The sequence below is a fragment of the Pithys albifrons genome, chromosome 3 (assembly GCF_047495875.1).
Source record: "Pithys albifrons albifrons isolate INPA30051 chromosome 3, PitAlb_v1, whole genome shotgun sequence".
NCBI lineage: Eukaryota > Metazoa > Chordata > Aves > Passeriformes > Thamnophilidae > Pithys > Pithys albifrons.
The window spans coordinates 28,101,164-28,116,997 of NC_092460.1; the positions used below are offsets into that span (position 1 = coordinate 28,101,164).

The window sequence follows — 15,834 nt, forward strand, 5'->3', positions numbered from 1 at the left end:
AATAGTGCATTTTCCAGGCTCAACAAAGCCTCTTACTTGCTTAATAATTTAAATATAATTATGAAGGATAATTTGGGGCTCTTGACTTCTCTTCCTTCCTTTTTAGTGACTTCTTAGAAAGTCGGTTTTCTGAACATGACTATTTCATTTTTAGTCATGATTATTATCTTCAGACAACTGGGGCTAGTTCTGCTCTTGTCTGGCTTCAGGTCACCTGGTGGAGAAGCCAACATTGCCACATACCAAGCAAAACCTGAGTCTGTTTTATTTCAGAGGTCTTCATTTGATCAGACAAGAAAGAAAAAAGCCCCTCGTTCCTTAGGCAGTTGGAGAAAAGGGCCTTTGTGTGGCAGGAACAGGCAGATGCTGTGGAGAGCCCTCGGCCCAGCTGGTCTGCAGCCAAATGCTACTTTCGAAGAGCTGTCCAAAATCTACTGTGCACCCGGATGTAAGAGCTCTCCTCTGTTTGCTCACCGCGAGGTGATGTCTGTAGGTGCTTTGTGCTCCCCCAAAGCACCCCTGGGTCACAGGCATGGCCAAATGTCCAGCCAGATGGGTGGGGAAACTCCAGGGGGCTGCAACTTGCTTTCTGTCGGTAAACCCCAGTGCTGCTGTGTTGTTTGTCTTTTCAGGGTTCTGGAGGAAGGGAAAGATAAGGTTACATCTGTCCTAGATCCCTGACTTTTTACAGAGGTTAAAATCCCAGCTGAACACATCTCTTTGCTATGTGGAGAAAATAGTTTAGTAATTCAAACAGACTCCTTGTACCAACACATGTCTACAATTAGTGCTGGGGCTGCCAGTGGGGTGTGAGGATAGCAGGAAACTGCGAACGGAGCCGTCTACAGAAGTATTTTAACAACAACGAAAAAGAAAAGAAGAAGAAAAGGCAGATTTTCAATGCAAGTGCTCTTTTCTAGGTTTGGTTTGGTTTGGTTTGGATTTTGTTTTTTTTTTTAAAGGTGAACTCTCTGGGTGAAAGATGCCAAACTGAAAGCCACAGCCACAGTTTCTTTGTGTTGCAAGCAAATGTACATATATGTGTATATGTTCTAAGTGTAAAATCTCAGTTTCCTCTCTAAATTGCACTTTCCTGTTCCTGAGTGCAGGAGTGGTTGCTGCTGTATCAAATTTGAGGGTTGTTCCAGGGCTTTCCAGCTTTGGAAGTGGCTGATGACCGCTAAGGTGCATCTGGAAGCAGAGAGGGGAGGTGGAGGAGGAGGAGGGTTGGCAGTGTGAAAACGTGCTTGGAAAAGACAGAAAGAGCAGCTTAGATGTAGGTGGAAGTTTTGAGAAGCTGAAGATCTTAACTCTTCCTGGATGGTTTCTGTTTTAGCTGCTGCTCAGATGCCTTTTCTTCTTGAATTCTCTAAGCAAATGGAGCCACTTTCAACGACACAGTTGTTTTATTAAGAAAAAAAAGTGACCTAGCTGTAAGCATTCACTGTAGTAGAGAAATGTATAACACATGACAGATTCCTGTAAGTCAAGTGATGGTGTGTTTTGTAATCACTCAGTGAGAAGTTCAGATCCCTAAAATTGTCTGTTCACTGAGTTCCGTAGCTGTGCAGTCTGACCTGTGGCAGCTGTTTTAGGTTTGTCTGTTGATCAGTATTCAGAGTTATATCACAGACCATTAAAAATAAGTTTCAGAATTGTAACGAATAAACCATTTAGTTGCTGTCAGACAGTTCTGTTGTAAACACAAATTCTTTTCTTCCTCACAGCTTGCTGCTTTGCAGCTGCACATGTCAAGGAGAAAGCACAAATATTGATGAACATGTTGTGAACATCCTTTCCCAGCCAAAGGTCCTCTTTCTCACTGGTTTTCTGAAGTTGAGTGTTTGTTTCCTCCTTTGCTTTTCCTGAAGTGGTTTTAAGAAAATTCCCCATTCAGAACGGGAAAAAAAATAAAAACTGATGGACCTGTAGCTTCAGTCATATGGAAGAAGTAAAATAATATTTGATAAGATTTTTGACCATATAAAACCAGTAATAAACAGAAGGCTAATAAAAATCTTTATTTGTGAATTTGCCAAAAATAGCTGAATAGCTTGTGGTCATGTTGTCTTTTCAGCTGAGTCTTTTAAATTATAACATCTAAATAGTGTCAGACTAAGTCAGCACATAGGTATGATATTTTCAAGGATGGCATCCTGGAATTAGATGATGCTGGTGGCACAGTATCTGCATGTGGAAACCAGGGTACTAATACTGTAACAGCCGTATTTCAGTATCTGCTAGTCATCAGTTGGTATAAAGCATACAAGAATTAGAAAGAAGAAAACGTTCAATTTTTAGGAAAATATGTAAACAAATTTCGTTGCCTCCTGCCGGTAGTCCAATTGAAAAGAAATATGTAGACTGTGGGACAGAACATTGTCCCTAAGAAAGGCATTGCTTTTTTACAGGTTCATCCCTGACTTCTTCAGAGTTGGGAAGTATTTCTGTCCCTTACTTACACTTTAATAGCTGCCTGCTCTGTTTTATTTGGTGTCTTTATTGATGCACCAAGTTGATTCCACTTGTCTTGTGCATCCTTTCTGTATCCTCTTTGCGTACTGGGGAATTGTAGTTTATACTTCTATCCTTGTTGGAAAGCACCTGGATCACAAGTGCTAATGAGTCCTTGGGTATCAAAATTAAAATTAAAAAAGGCTTTCTAAGGTGGTCGTGACCCTCTTGTGAGTGCTCTGAGAGTCTGATTATGAGTATTATCATTTACAGTAAGTAATGATTAGGCTACAAGTCTGTTTTGCCATTTGTAAAGTCTTTTCTTGAGCTTGCTTGCTATTCCAGCATGGCAACTGTGGTCCTCTGTTTATTGCTGTAAGTTCAGTAAATACTTTCTTTTCCTCAGTGTTGGTCAGAATTGCCTGAAGACTTACTGATTTTTTAAAAAGGCACAAATAACATTTGTAAACATCTTGGAAGAGGTGCTCAAACTTCCAGGGATCTCTTTGAGAGCTGGCTGTGCTCAGGGTTTTCCAGCATCAGGCTGTAAGGCCACAGGTGCTGCTGGAGCTGTGAAATGTGAGCGCATGAGGGTGTGAGCACACTGCTTCCCTCGTGGGTTTATAAAATATTGACTTGTTTAATTCTCAGCTTAGCCTAGAGGAAGCCAAATCTTGAATTTCAGTGTTTGTTTCTGCAGGAGAAAGCAAGATGAAGAGCCAAGATCAATACTACTTATGAAAACAGAGCAAATCAAACAAACTTAGACTTTTATAGCATCATGCTTCAGTCGACAGAGATTCCTGTGTAAGATGATAGATAATACCTGATTGTTCAGAAAATCTCTTTACAATTCATTGTACAAGTATTTTTGTGCAAAAATAGAATCCTTTATGTGAATGAGATGAGCAGGGGTGATTTGTTGCAGTGCAGTTTCTTCGTCTGTCAAGGTGTAGTTTTCTGACATTGGAAACAAAACAGAGGCAGAGTTTTTTGTCTGTTAATGGGAACTGCTTTGGAGTCTCAAGGAAGTTGATTGCAAGATTTGGTTTGTACTCATTTTGAGTAAGAAACAAAACAAAAGTTATCCTACTACATACAGATAAAACATGTGCTGCTGGTGTAATGAATTCAGTGTAATAGATAAAGTGGTAATCACTCCTGGCTGTCAGGAACTTTAGCTCTGGGGTCTAGAAGCTGGATATGGGCTCTAGTCCTACGTAGAAGTCAACTTCTAATATAGATACATCAGTCAGAAACCCCATTTTTTAGCAAGTGTCATGATGGCTTGGCTGCGGATGTGCAGGGACCCATTTTCCTGGAGCACATGGAATGTTCTGCACAGCTTAAATAGTCGTATGTGGTGTCAGAGTCTGTATCTGAATGTGTTTCAGTTTTGTTCTCTGCTTCAGTGAACATTAACCCACTGTGTTCTATTCCACACACAAAATGTTCTGATGATACGTCCTGCAGGATCTTTCACTCTATCTGGGGGAAATTCTTGGTGGTGCACTGTAGTGAGTACCTTGTGTAGTGGGTGGAGGAGGCCACTTCAGGACAGGAGTACCATGCTTCTGGGCGGTCCTATGGTGTAAAGGAGAGCACTCTGGACTCTGAATCCCAAGGATGAATTCGAGTCTCAGTGCGGACCATCCCCTGGCAGTTCAATGCCTCCCTGCCATCCCATCCCGTCAGATCTCAGATGCTCAGCAGGGTCAGCCCCGGTTAGTACCGGCTGCTGTGACAGTCCCGAGGACTTCACTGTCACTGTCCAAGCTCGCTCGGCCGTGGCAGATGGACCTCAGGACTTAAACGGTGGGGCCAGTTCTGCACACGCTGTGCCTGACCTAAAAAATCCACTGTGCAGGCTGGAAGGGCACACCCACGTGGGGAGAGCCCTGCCCAGATCTTTGTTTGCAAAGCCTGGCCATACAGACATACCATGCTTCTATTTTCCATTTTTGCTGCGAGTTAGTGACAGGCTCTTCTGTTGTAATGTCCCGTGAGGGGACTTTTGTTCTAACTGTAGCTTTTCAGCTTGAAGGAGTGATTGGAGGAGGAGGAGGAGGTTGTTAGACAGGGCTGGTAGATCCTGCTACTGACTGGCACTGATGCCCAGTGCAGATCCAGGATTGTTCTGATCAATCCTCTCTTGTTGTTGGCATGACAGGCAGTCAAGGAGATAAACTTCTCCCTTTTTTATCTCCACAGCACTTCACAGAGTTCCTGGATGAGTTTTCACCTGATGTCCTAGGCCAGCTGTTGAATGATCCCTTCTTGTCTGAGAAGAATGAAATAATGGAGGTGGAACTGTCTCCAGCATCCCCAGCACCCCTCATCCAGGCAGAACACAGCTATTCCCTCTGTGGGGACTCTCGACCCCAGTCTCCCTTGACCCACATCTCGGCTGATGACAACTTTAATGAAGGTAGAGGGTGATGATGTGCTAAGGGTGCATGTGAATGCTTTTTGCAGAGGTTGCTGACTTTGCATTGTAAACATTTCGAGTCACAAGTTCATCAAAAGAAGTAGAAGAAGGGCCAGAAATACACTTGATTCCACATATCTGAATCTGTGATTGTTGAAGATGAATGGAGAATGGTAAACCAAATGAGGATCACCATGAAGTCTGCATATTGTAGAACATGATATGTAAAGGAAGGGTGAGATGGGTTTTTTTGGTTCTCTGCAGGAAAAGGAAAGGAAAGATCTTATTGTTGTCTCTGACTGTCTCATCAAAGGGTGCAATCAAGACAAAGCTAAACTCCTCTGAGATACACAGTGATAGCTCAAAAGATAGTGTCTGCAACAAAGCAAATTCCCAGTTGGGTGTTAGAAAAATAATTTCCATCGTGGGAGTGGGTCAGACATTTGAAAAGTTATCCAGAGATGCTCTGAAGTCTTCATCTGTGGAGTTACTAAAAGCTGAGCTAGACAAGGCCCTGAGCAACCTGATCCAAGTTAGCCATATGCTGAATGAGAAGTCAGACAAGATGGTCTCCAGAGAGTCCCTTTCAGGTTTATTAAAAAAACCCCAAACTGACCTTTTAAACTACACTTTTTTTCAGTAGTGTCTAGAGCTTTCTGTTATCCCAAAATGAGAATCACGTCATCTTACTTATGGTTCTAAATACATGTGTAGGAATGTGACTTCAGGTGCTGCCCCAGTCTTAGAGCTGGTATTGCTGAAGTTCCAGGGTTTTGTTCCTTTAAAAAAAAATTAAAAGAGAGAGAAAAATAATGCCTGTCAAGAAATCATTGGTGATCTTGTAAAGACCTAACTGCAGTTATATAGATTCTGTGGCTGTGGCGACACATAGAAAATTATGAAAACCCACAGCAGTTTTAACAGTTATCTGTAATTCAGCAGTTATAAACATCTTGATGGGGAAAAAGAGGAAGTGCAAGAATCATGGGAAGAAGAGGTGCCATGTGCTTGTTCTGTTGTGAAGTGGTTGTCAGAGAAGCAAACTATGAATGTCCTCCATGTCAGACTTGCAATCCTAATAATTGGTTTATTTCTTCACCATTAGCTTTACTGTACAAAGCAGTAGAGTACTAAGCTGCATCACAATAAAAGAGAAAGATTAGTGCTTGTGGCTAAGCATTAACAAGCTAAGCTGTTTGTGAAGATCCACCAGACGTGTCTTCAAAGGCAGACAGATTTGTAGCCCAAAATGCACTCTTAAAACCTGATGAAAACTGTTAGAGATTTCACAAGAGGGCAACTAATTAAATATGTGAGAAGGCTTTTCAGTATGAGACAGGGGTTTGGGAAATTATCTGGAAACCTCATCTACAGAAAGTCTTCTGTTTTTGTATTTCCTAGCTGTTTTATGTGAACAAATTAACTCGTACAGGAGATAATAATTGTGGCATGAAAAACAGGCTCAAGGAACATCAGAAACCCAGCTCCTCTGGAAGTTAATAGGGAGAAGCTTCAAACTAGGCTAAAAGTGAGGGGAGTTTCCTTTGGGAAAGAATCCTGAAGAAATTCATACTGCTGAGACTACTGGATAATTAATAGAGCTCTAGTCAAATGATGTTTTAAAAAGCCAAGAAACATTAACAAGTGGGTTTAAAAATAGAAAATGAATGGAAAACATTTCATCTTCTGTTAACTGCAGAGTGTTTCATAAGAGACGAGGAGGAGGAGGAGTTGTTCTTGGTGTTTGGGGTTTTATTTAGTCTTAACCCTGCAATCATGCTCACGACATGTTTGTACCTATTGGCTTCAAAACAGTGAAGCTCAGAAATATTTGAGGATATTGCAGTATTAGAGTGAACCTGGTTCTCTGATAGATACTCAAAGGCATCATGCTGATGATTTTTCAGTCTTTGAATCTATGGGAGAAGGGAGAGAGGATTTTGTGGATGGCAACAGTGCAAGGTTTGACATTGGAGATTGAAAGCATCTCTATTGTTAGTCAGTGAAGGTGCACAGTGCTCCTGACAACTCTGATGAATGCCAGTCCCCTTGGTGAAGTAAGTGAACAGATACTGGGAGCCCCAGTGTCCTTTGAGGGGGGACCAGGAGATACAGGGTGTGGAGGGGGAGGTCCATATGCTCCAGCCTGATCTCCTGCTACTGGGGAACTGTGAGTGATTTTGTGGAGTGGCAGGAGCTGAGAAATAAGGTTGGCTGAGTGACTTATTTATAGAATGTCCAAAACATTTTAATTCTCTGAGTAATCACCCCACTGGGCAGATTGGTGACTCACAGCTATAGTGTCTTGGTTTTTCTATTTCCAGGCTTCATGATTGTGCAGGCCCCTGTCCTAAGGACTGGGAGTGGAAACAGGCTAGTGAGGAGGCTCGTGAATGACACTTGCAGGTGTATGTGCACACCTGCTGTAAACACACTGCTGTGGACCTGTGTGCCTGCAGTCAGCAGCGGTGTGAGGAGGAGGAGGAGGAGGAGGAGGATGGCACAGAGCAGTTAAGCTGGGTCTGGATGCCGTTTCAGTGCTTTACCCTTAGCTCTAGAGGACCAAGGGCCTGGCGTTACGCACAAAGAATGTGGCAAACACGCTTTGTTCTTGCTTTGCAGTGAAGTTAGTAATGCAGTGTTTCTTGGTGAGTCTCAGCAGTTGTCCTGGCTGTGAGTGCTGGTGGGTTCTTTCACAGGGTGTGCAGAAATGCCATCCTCTCCCAAGCTAGTGACTGTTGATGGTCAGGCAAGGATGGGGAAAGAGCAGGAAACCTCAGGGTGTTTTAGGGCCAGGCCCCTTAGCCCTTATAGGTAAATAATGTGGACTTGGATATGGTACCTGTTGCACTTCTTATTATCTCTGTCACACCAGCAGTTACTCTGTTTGTGTGATCTGGAGCTGCAAACTATTTCAGCAAAGGCAGCCTCTTGTGTGCCATGTGCTGCTGGATGCTGAGATGCCCCCTGTGCCACTTCTAACTTGTATGTTAATGCTCTGCCCGCCATGATGTGGACAGGAGTGGCTTGTACCACATGGGTCTGATGTCCTAAAGGGAAATGTACCTGCCTGCTTTTAAAATAGCCTTAAGAACTGGAGTTTGTCTCCGTGCTGACAGACCTGTTGGAAAGGGCAGGTTGGAGACAGCTGGGGATGTGTGGCCTGTCCTGGAACAGGGTTCTACTGTCTTTGTGGGCACAGAATGACCCCCAGACATCAGTCTCATCCCCATGGCACTGGGGCAGGTATGCCCACGGGTCATACTGGTGTGCTATCTGCCTTTCCACCCTCCTCCTTCAGCTGGACCAGCCTGTTGGAGGAGGGAATTAGATTTTCTAAGTTGTTTCCTTCTTTTTCAATGGCACCCCATGTCTGTAGTGGGTTTTGAGCTCCAGCATGAAGGGAGGCTGGGGAAAAGGCTCACTTCATTCAGCACATGGTATTCAAGACGAGTTTGAACCATTCAGTATCTATTTTCATCTTTTTGTTTTCCTCCACAAATTTCCCACAACCTTACTGAAAATGTTATTTGATGTTTCCTTTCAGCCATTATGTTGGAGTGATTGTTTTGACTCCATAATCACTTTCTTGCCCACTTTTGCAGGGCAAGAAATAACTTCTGCTGGGAGCTATTGTTGGCCATCACCTGGCCATTACCACAATTTCTACAATTGCTAAATTGACCTATTCCTATAATTGTAAATCTTATATAAAGTTTTTCTAAGAAGAGCTAGAAGTTTAAAACCTGGGAAACTCATAAGCCTCAATTTAACTTTTCTGAGAAGTCCTGTTAACCTCAAGGTGAGAGCACATTTAAGTGTCTGTAAAAGCACAGTCCAAACACTGCTTTTCCCTATTTATTCACTCTTCTGACTTCACTGCATTGTGGCTATTTCCCCAGCTTTGTGCAGAAAAACTTTCCTGAATGCTCGCAACTTGTTGCTAGTGTGGTGTCTCTGAAGGTGTCGGTTTTAAAGCAGATGTGTACAAGACATCTGGCATTTTTTGGTTTCTCCCCACGATGAGAATCTATTCCTAGATTCAGTTTTCATAAACTTATAAGACTAAAGATACTAGAGAGATTTATAGGCTTAACCTGCCTGCTTGCAGCTGGCTGACCATGAACTTTTGTTTGCCTGAACTGATGAATATGGCCTGGGGAGGGCTTCAGGCTGTCACATCAAAAAGGAGACTGTGTCCCTATCCACACCAGTTGCACTGCCACCTCTCTCCCACCAGGTTTATGCTTTCTAGTTTTGGGCCCAGGCATTTTTGAGACAACCGCAGAGTGGCTGTGGAGAAGGACAGTGCATAGTTGCGAAGTGGAAAACACTCTTCAAAAGGACATAAAGAAACTGGGAGGGGAGACTGGGAATAGGGCTGGTGGGTAAGGGAGACCTCTTACTGTACATCAGGGCCTTTTGGGGCACAGATTCACCTGGCAATTGTAAATGAGCAGGGAAAGAAGCCTAATTTTCTGTTATGTTTCGTGTATGTTTGTCTTCAGTTTTCCATTCTCTGCAGTGTTTTAGAAAGGGAGGGCTTTGGGTCAGACACCAGGAGAAGGCAAGACTGAAGTTTCATCAGGGACTATGATTAGCATCCATGTGACTTGAGATGTGAGTGTGGGCTCCTTCCCTGCCCTCCTATGCTCCACCTTCTCAGCTGTAGGCACAAACTTAAGGATGGTGACTGTCCCTTGTTTTGTACATGTGAGATCCATAAATGACACCCAAGTACAAGTAATGCCGAGGGGCTAATGTGTGGCAGGAAAGTGAAGGCAGAGCCTGCAACATCCGTGTGGGGTGCTTCGTCCTCTGAGAGCAGCTCAGGTGGCGGGGGTGTTTCACAGAGAGTGTGCATTTGGCTTTTCAGATGGTTTTTACTTTGCAAACCTGACAGGACAGAGACAGTGGACAGCCTGCTAGACACTGGTATGGTGTCTCTTCTCAAATCCTGGCCAGGAGGCTGAGTGCATTCCTTTCGCCCTCCCCTGAGGGCTCTGCTTCTGAGTTTAGTCTGGGTCCCCACCTGCCCCTCCTGTTCATGCTTTCCTGTTCAGGAATGCTTTGAAGTTACTCTTGGATTTGAAGCGGCTTGCCTTGGCTAAAGGCTTGACAGACGGCTGAAATGGTGTGTTTCTAGTTCACTCTTAGCTTTGCCAAAACTGACTGTAAGCTGTATTGTTATTGGGTTTTTACTGCTGAGGTTATATTTTCCTATAATATGCTTTTAAAACTCGAATTTTCGTTTTACATTTCATCTCTCTATGTGGTTTGAAAAAGAGAATCACAAACAACAAACCAAAACCAAGCAGCCAAGACCCTGAAAATCACTGTAATGTGGCTCCCACTTCTCCAGTGAAAATAGCCCTTCAACAGTAAATCCAGCCCTCATCTTGGGCAGGGCTGTGTACACGAAAGTGCTTTCTTATGTATGGAGTCCACAGGCTGTAATCAGTGTCATGTGCTGTCTGTTTGCAAAGAGGCACCTGTGGGCTTGAGGCTCAGGTCTGCCTTCCTAGATTTTATATGTATACATGTATACGCCCACACATGGTATACATGAGTTTATGGTGTATATGTAAGTCATAATAATTTTACTATTTATAGTAAGTTAATAATTTAATTTTTTAATATAACCTCTGTAGAGAAGATGTATTGTCCTGCTTCTGTATTTCTCTAAATACTGAATCAGTGTAATATGAACAATGAAAATAGAACCTCCTCTGCCCTTACTTTGATGAAAATGGAACTGAACAAAGAAATTCACTTGTACTTTAAAAAGTTGCTGTCAAAGCCGTACTGATAATTTTTGAGAGCATATTCCTGCCAATTTTTTCCTTTATAATTTTTCTTATTTTTGCGTGTTCATTTAGGAAATGGGGAGAAAGCTGTTTAGTGGGGATGGTCAGTATTTGGGTGATTTTTATGTGGAAATGCAGCAGTCAGTCCTTGTCAGCATCTGCAGTTTTAAAGTCAGAGCATCACAGAATATGCTGAGATGGAAATGGCCCATCAACCATTCTGGCCCTGTGCAGGACGCCCCAAGAATCACACCATGTACCTGAGATGTTGCTCTGTATGAAAATACTCTGTAGAAGAGCAACTAAGTCCATACTGAAGTATGAGAAGGCTTTTGAACTTTTATATGTCCAATGTCCAAAATCTCAGTAGGTCACTGCATCAACCCTATTAACTTCTACTTGAGCAGCAGTGTGTCTGAAAAATGTCAGTTTTGTTTTAGAGGTGGGCATTTTGGTGCTTACTTGTGATTACTGTTAATAATCATTAACTTTACTTGCATTCTGGCCAGTTCCACATATATGAGCTCTCACTGTAGCCTTTTTTTCTGTTAAAGAGCCATCTCCTCTCAGAAACCTCTTTCCATAGGTGTTTGTAGGCTGTGGTAAAATTCCCTCCTGATTTCTGCTTGGATAGTCTAAATGAACTGCACTTCCTTGGTGTTTTCCTGTAGGTGGTATTCTCTTACCCTTGAGCTATTGCAGTGCCTTTTCAAAACTTGGTGAAGTGACTACAGGAGCCGCTTGCCTAGGAATCGTTTCCAAGATGATGCATATTAGGGGAATACTCCTCCCATTTCCAGTCCTGCTGGTTGTGAAACCAGTGATGTCATTCTCTCTGTAGTGTTGCACTGAGAGCTCGTGCTCACTTAGGTGCTGTGAGCATCAAGTCATTTAATGTGTGTTGAAGCCTGGTGGCTGCCATGATACAGATATGCCTTCACAACATCTGCACGGGGTATGAGGAGAGAAATTCAGACCTGTGACAGAGAACTGTGTATTTGAACACAGTGCTTTAGTGGATAACTTCCATATGCCTTAAAAAAATCATAGTCTTATAATGATATTGAACTTTAAGGCTGTAAATCCAGCTGCCTTGTCAATCTGTGCCTGACTCCCATATATTTTGTCTTGGTTTGAGGGGAAAAAAACCAAAATGTTTACCCACAAGCAGGGGAGGGGGCCTTCTCCACAATAATCACACCACTCTTTATCAAATTTAAGAAAAAAAAAAGGAATTTAATACAAGGAGGATAACTTTTCTTAACTGCTATATATAAACAGACTAGTGCAAACCGCTTCCCCAACACCATAAGAGAAAGAAAAAAAAACAACAACAAAACTCAGCAGGTTTTCCTCCGGGAGGAAAGTTTTACTTAAGCAGTGTCAATGTTACAGCCCGGCTGGCTGCAGAGTGTTTCCAGTCCCTCTCCAGCGAGACAGACGAGTGGTGAGCTCACAGATGAACTCTGTGTCTCTTATCCCAGATGAAGGAAAAAAAAAGCTGAAAGTGGGGGACCACCACGTGTCCTGCAACAGCAGCTGCACACTTCTCTCTCCCGGGTCGCTGTCCCAGCCGAGACGGGCAGGGTGTGACGGTGCAGGCAGTGGTGAGGCTGGAGCAGAGGCCCGGGATCCCAGATGCAGGAACCAGGAGAAACAGCCGTGGTGAGGAGAAAAAGTGTCTCAGCCAGAAGCCCCAGCAGTAGCCAGCAGAGCAGCTTCCCTCCTCGGCAGCCACCGCTCCTGCGTTCCGCTGAGCTAAGAATGGAATAATGTCCCCAAAACCAAAAGAGACAAACCTGCCCCCACCCAAGTGATCATCAGTTAACTACTTCTTTTTGTTAACTGCTGGCATGGGCAGTTAGTGGCAGGGGAGAGAATTTACATAATAATCCCAAACTACAACATATATAAAGGGTGATGCTACAAAAATACAGTTTCAACCCCTGAGCAAAATAATTAAAAAACATCAGGGACTGTATCCCAGCTGACAGCTATGCTTGTGTACAGTCTTAGTCTAAAGGGAGGTTAAAGCAGAACCTGTAACCCCAAGACATCTCTTGGCTGGTTTTACATGATAAGATACTTGGGATTGAAAATTGTCAAATTCTCCACAGGAAAAACGGTATTGACCCTCACCGTTTTATGTCTGGAAGGAACAATGTGTCTTTGTTTCTATCTTGATAACTTTGATAGTGATACAGATGATCTGTGGGTTTTACGTGGACTCTATGCAATGCAAAGACAGATGTCGGTATGAACATTGATCTTTTATTATGAGAAAAGCTATTTCTGCTGTGCATTGTGATTACTGTGTATCGCTGCTGCTCATCTTTGTTCCTTTATTTAGTTTTCCCTTTGTGGCACTTTAAAAAGGACCTCAATGTTTGGTAGTCAAACAGTATCTCCTTTGTCATAGCTGGTTTGAGGGCTTCAGTTTCATTATTTGCAGTGGGAGTTTGTGTGCACGTTGGGAGGGGGGAAATGCCATCTGGAAAATCTGTAAGAGCAACTGTTTGTCAATGAGTGTGGGCTCTCACCTCACGAAGGAGAGAGGGGGAGCAGTAGTGATGGAATTCAGCATTTCAGGCATGATAAACAAGGCTTATGTCTGCCTGGGGGTGTTACGGGAGCACAGAGCTGGGTACCTAGGACTGTTTGAGCCCAGGGGAAAGACAAGGCAGCAGTTATTCCTCCAGAAAGTTCCAGTTTGCCTTTGGGAGGCTGGAGAAGCTCAGGTTGCAGGGTCGGTGACACGGAACTTCCTCCCCAGCAAGTGGCACGTCCAGCAGCATGCCCAAAATCTGTGCATCAGCAGAGGCCCTTTTGGGTTTGTGGCACAGTGTTTCTGCTGACAGAGTGAGTGGTCATTTCCCCCACAAACAACTTGTGAGCCTCTTTCTAGAGGTGTTTTCGCCTTGCAGTTTGCTGGCTTGCAGTTTGCAGCTGTACTTCTGTGGTGTAGAGCTAGGGAGTGTCCCTGGATCCTGCTGTTAGATGTGAAGAGGCAACAACCTCAGACAAGGACTGAACACTTGTCCAAGGTACAGCTTTGGGAACATGGACCCTTGTTGAAAGTTTAAGCACTGTCTGAGTCCAAGTGTATTATTCACATGTGATGAGACTGCGTATGGTTGTACATGGCCCAGCTGTGTGGAGGCCAGGAGGGCTGTGCATCCAAGCCCTGTGGTTCATGATGACAACATAAGGTCTGTCATGGACTGAAAAGTAATTGAAGCCCTACTGCTCAAATCTGTAACACACATAAAGAGGGAGATTATTTAAATATGCTTGGCTGGAGAACAGGTTGACTCATTAGAGAACTTCCTGCATTACCCTGTTCAGAGATGGCTCTTCTGATACCTGTGCAGAGCACTTTGACCCAGTCTGTTGTGATCTCTTTCAGTTTTCAGTTTTGTTTTTCTCTAAGCTGTTTTATCTGATGCTTGTACAGTGAACTTTAAGGAGGAGGCAAAAGCTGCCTCTTCATTCTGCTTATATAGATAAGGATATCCCTTGATGATTCTACAGATTTCCCTTGCATGCTTGTTTCTGTTTTCTGTGTGATGGTGATCTGTGATGGTGTTATGGGCTTTTGTTCCAGCTCAAGATTAGGTTCAGTGGTACACCCCTCATGTGGGTTGTTTATGTAGTGGTGTTATCTTACTTTTTACTTCAGGATAAAAAAAAGTGAAAACCATATTGTTTCTCTGAACTTGCATTCTCTGTACTTGGGAGGGGTGAGGGCAAGATACAGAGTACACCACTAAAAAATACATAGGAACTCACTGATGGAACTTGATTATCCATGCAATAAGTATATCTGTTAAACTCTGATGAATAGTGCTGAAAAGGATGTGGGGAGTAAGGGAGATCTTGTTAGTTATTCTGTAAGCTCTGTATCTCTGTACATCTATCAGAGAGGGTGAAACAGTCAATGTTGGAGAAGATTTGCATTTTCTCAGTAGAGGAGATGCTATGTTGGACAAGACTGAAGAATTAGTTGGATAGAAATAATTAAAAAAAGGTTAGCAAAACTTTCTGGGAACTCTGATAAAAGAACTGTACAGTTAAGTCAGCATTTTTGACCTTATTTTTCACTTTTCCTACCCTGCCTTTCCATAACATGTCTGTGGAAGAAGGAAGGAAACAAAACGTTGCAGTTCTACACAGAAATATGAGTATCCTAGAAGGCTGCACATGGTATTGTTAAGAGACCATGTCTAATTTTTTATATCTCTGTATAAATGCAGATAAATTAAAATGCTTTTACCAACATAGAAATGGTGTGTATTAATACTGACATGTAAACACAGCCGTTGTTGATTGTGTGTTTTTCATGTATGCCTAATCACACATGCTGATCATCAGCTCTGATGTTTAGAGGAGCACATTTCTGTTAGAAATCATCATAATGTATGAGGTGTACAGCATAGAAGTTGACTTGGATCTGTTGTACCTAAAGCCAAGCACATGTGAATGACTCAGTCTTTGCAATGTACTTCAGAACTCTGAAACATTCATTGTGCAAAACGTGGCATCACGTTTTCCCCTTTGGCTGTAGTGATCTGGAGAAAGGGAAGTGAAAAGGAAAAGTTCACTTGTGGTATGTTGAGTAGATCTTATTAGCATTGCCCATCTTAACTGCAGGTGATGGAACCTGGGGCAGGACTAGGGCCTCTGAAATAAAGACAGGACAGAAAAAATCTGTTTGGACACCTTGCTGAAGGTAAAAGGGAATTATGTCCCATTTTGAGCTTCATCTCTTGCATTGCCATCCCCATACATAGCATCTAACAATACACTGCATATATCTGGGACCAAGCTGGACTCGTGATGATTACAGCTGGGAAAGAAGAGGACATGTTTAAAATTTTGCCTGTCAGTGAGAACATTGTTCACTACACTGATTGAACTTAACTTTGGCAGCTTGTACGGCTTCTGCCTTTAAAGAAAAAAACAAAAAAAAAGAAAGTGGAAGATGCATGCTAAATAAGACTGCAGGAAAAGTGGGACAAGCTTGATGACAGAAAAAGTACACAAAAGCTTTCTGAAGAAATGTAATTTTAGTTTTGGGCACAGGAGATCTTAGATGTGTGTGTTGCAAACCCTGGGTTGCTGTGATGAATGGGTGTTTTGGATGCG

General features: G+C 43.0%; 1 protein-coding gene across 2 annotated transcripts in view; it reads left to right on the forward strand.

Annotated features, from left to right (window-relative positions):
* The window catches only part of CREB3L2 (cAMP responsive element binding protein 3 like 2), an 86,771-nt gene that overhangs the window by 38,887 nt on the left and 32,050 nt on the right, over window positions 1-15,834 (forward strand). For both annotated transcript variants that reach the window (XM_071551156.1, XM_071551158.1), the window contains exon 2: window positions 4,666-4,882. In XM_071551156.1, the coding sequence (XP_071407257.1) occupies window positions 4,666-4,882 (217 nt within the window). The remainder of the gene's footprint in view (window positions 1-4,665; window positions 4,883-15,834) is intronic.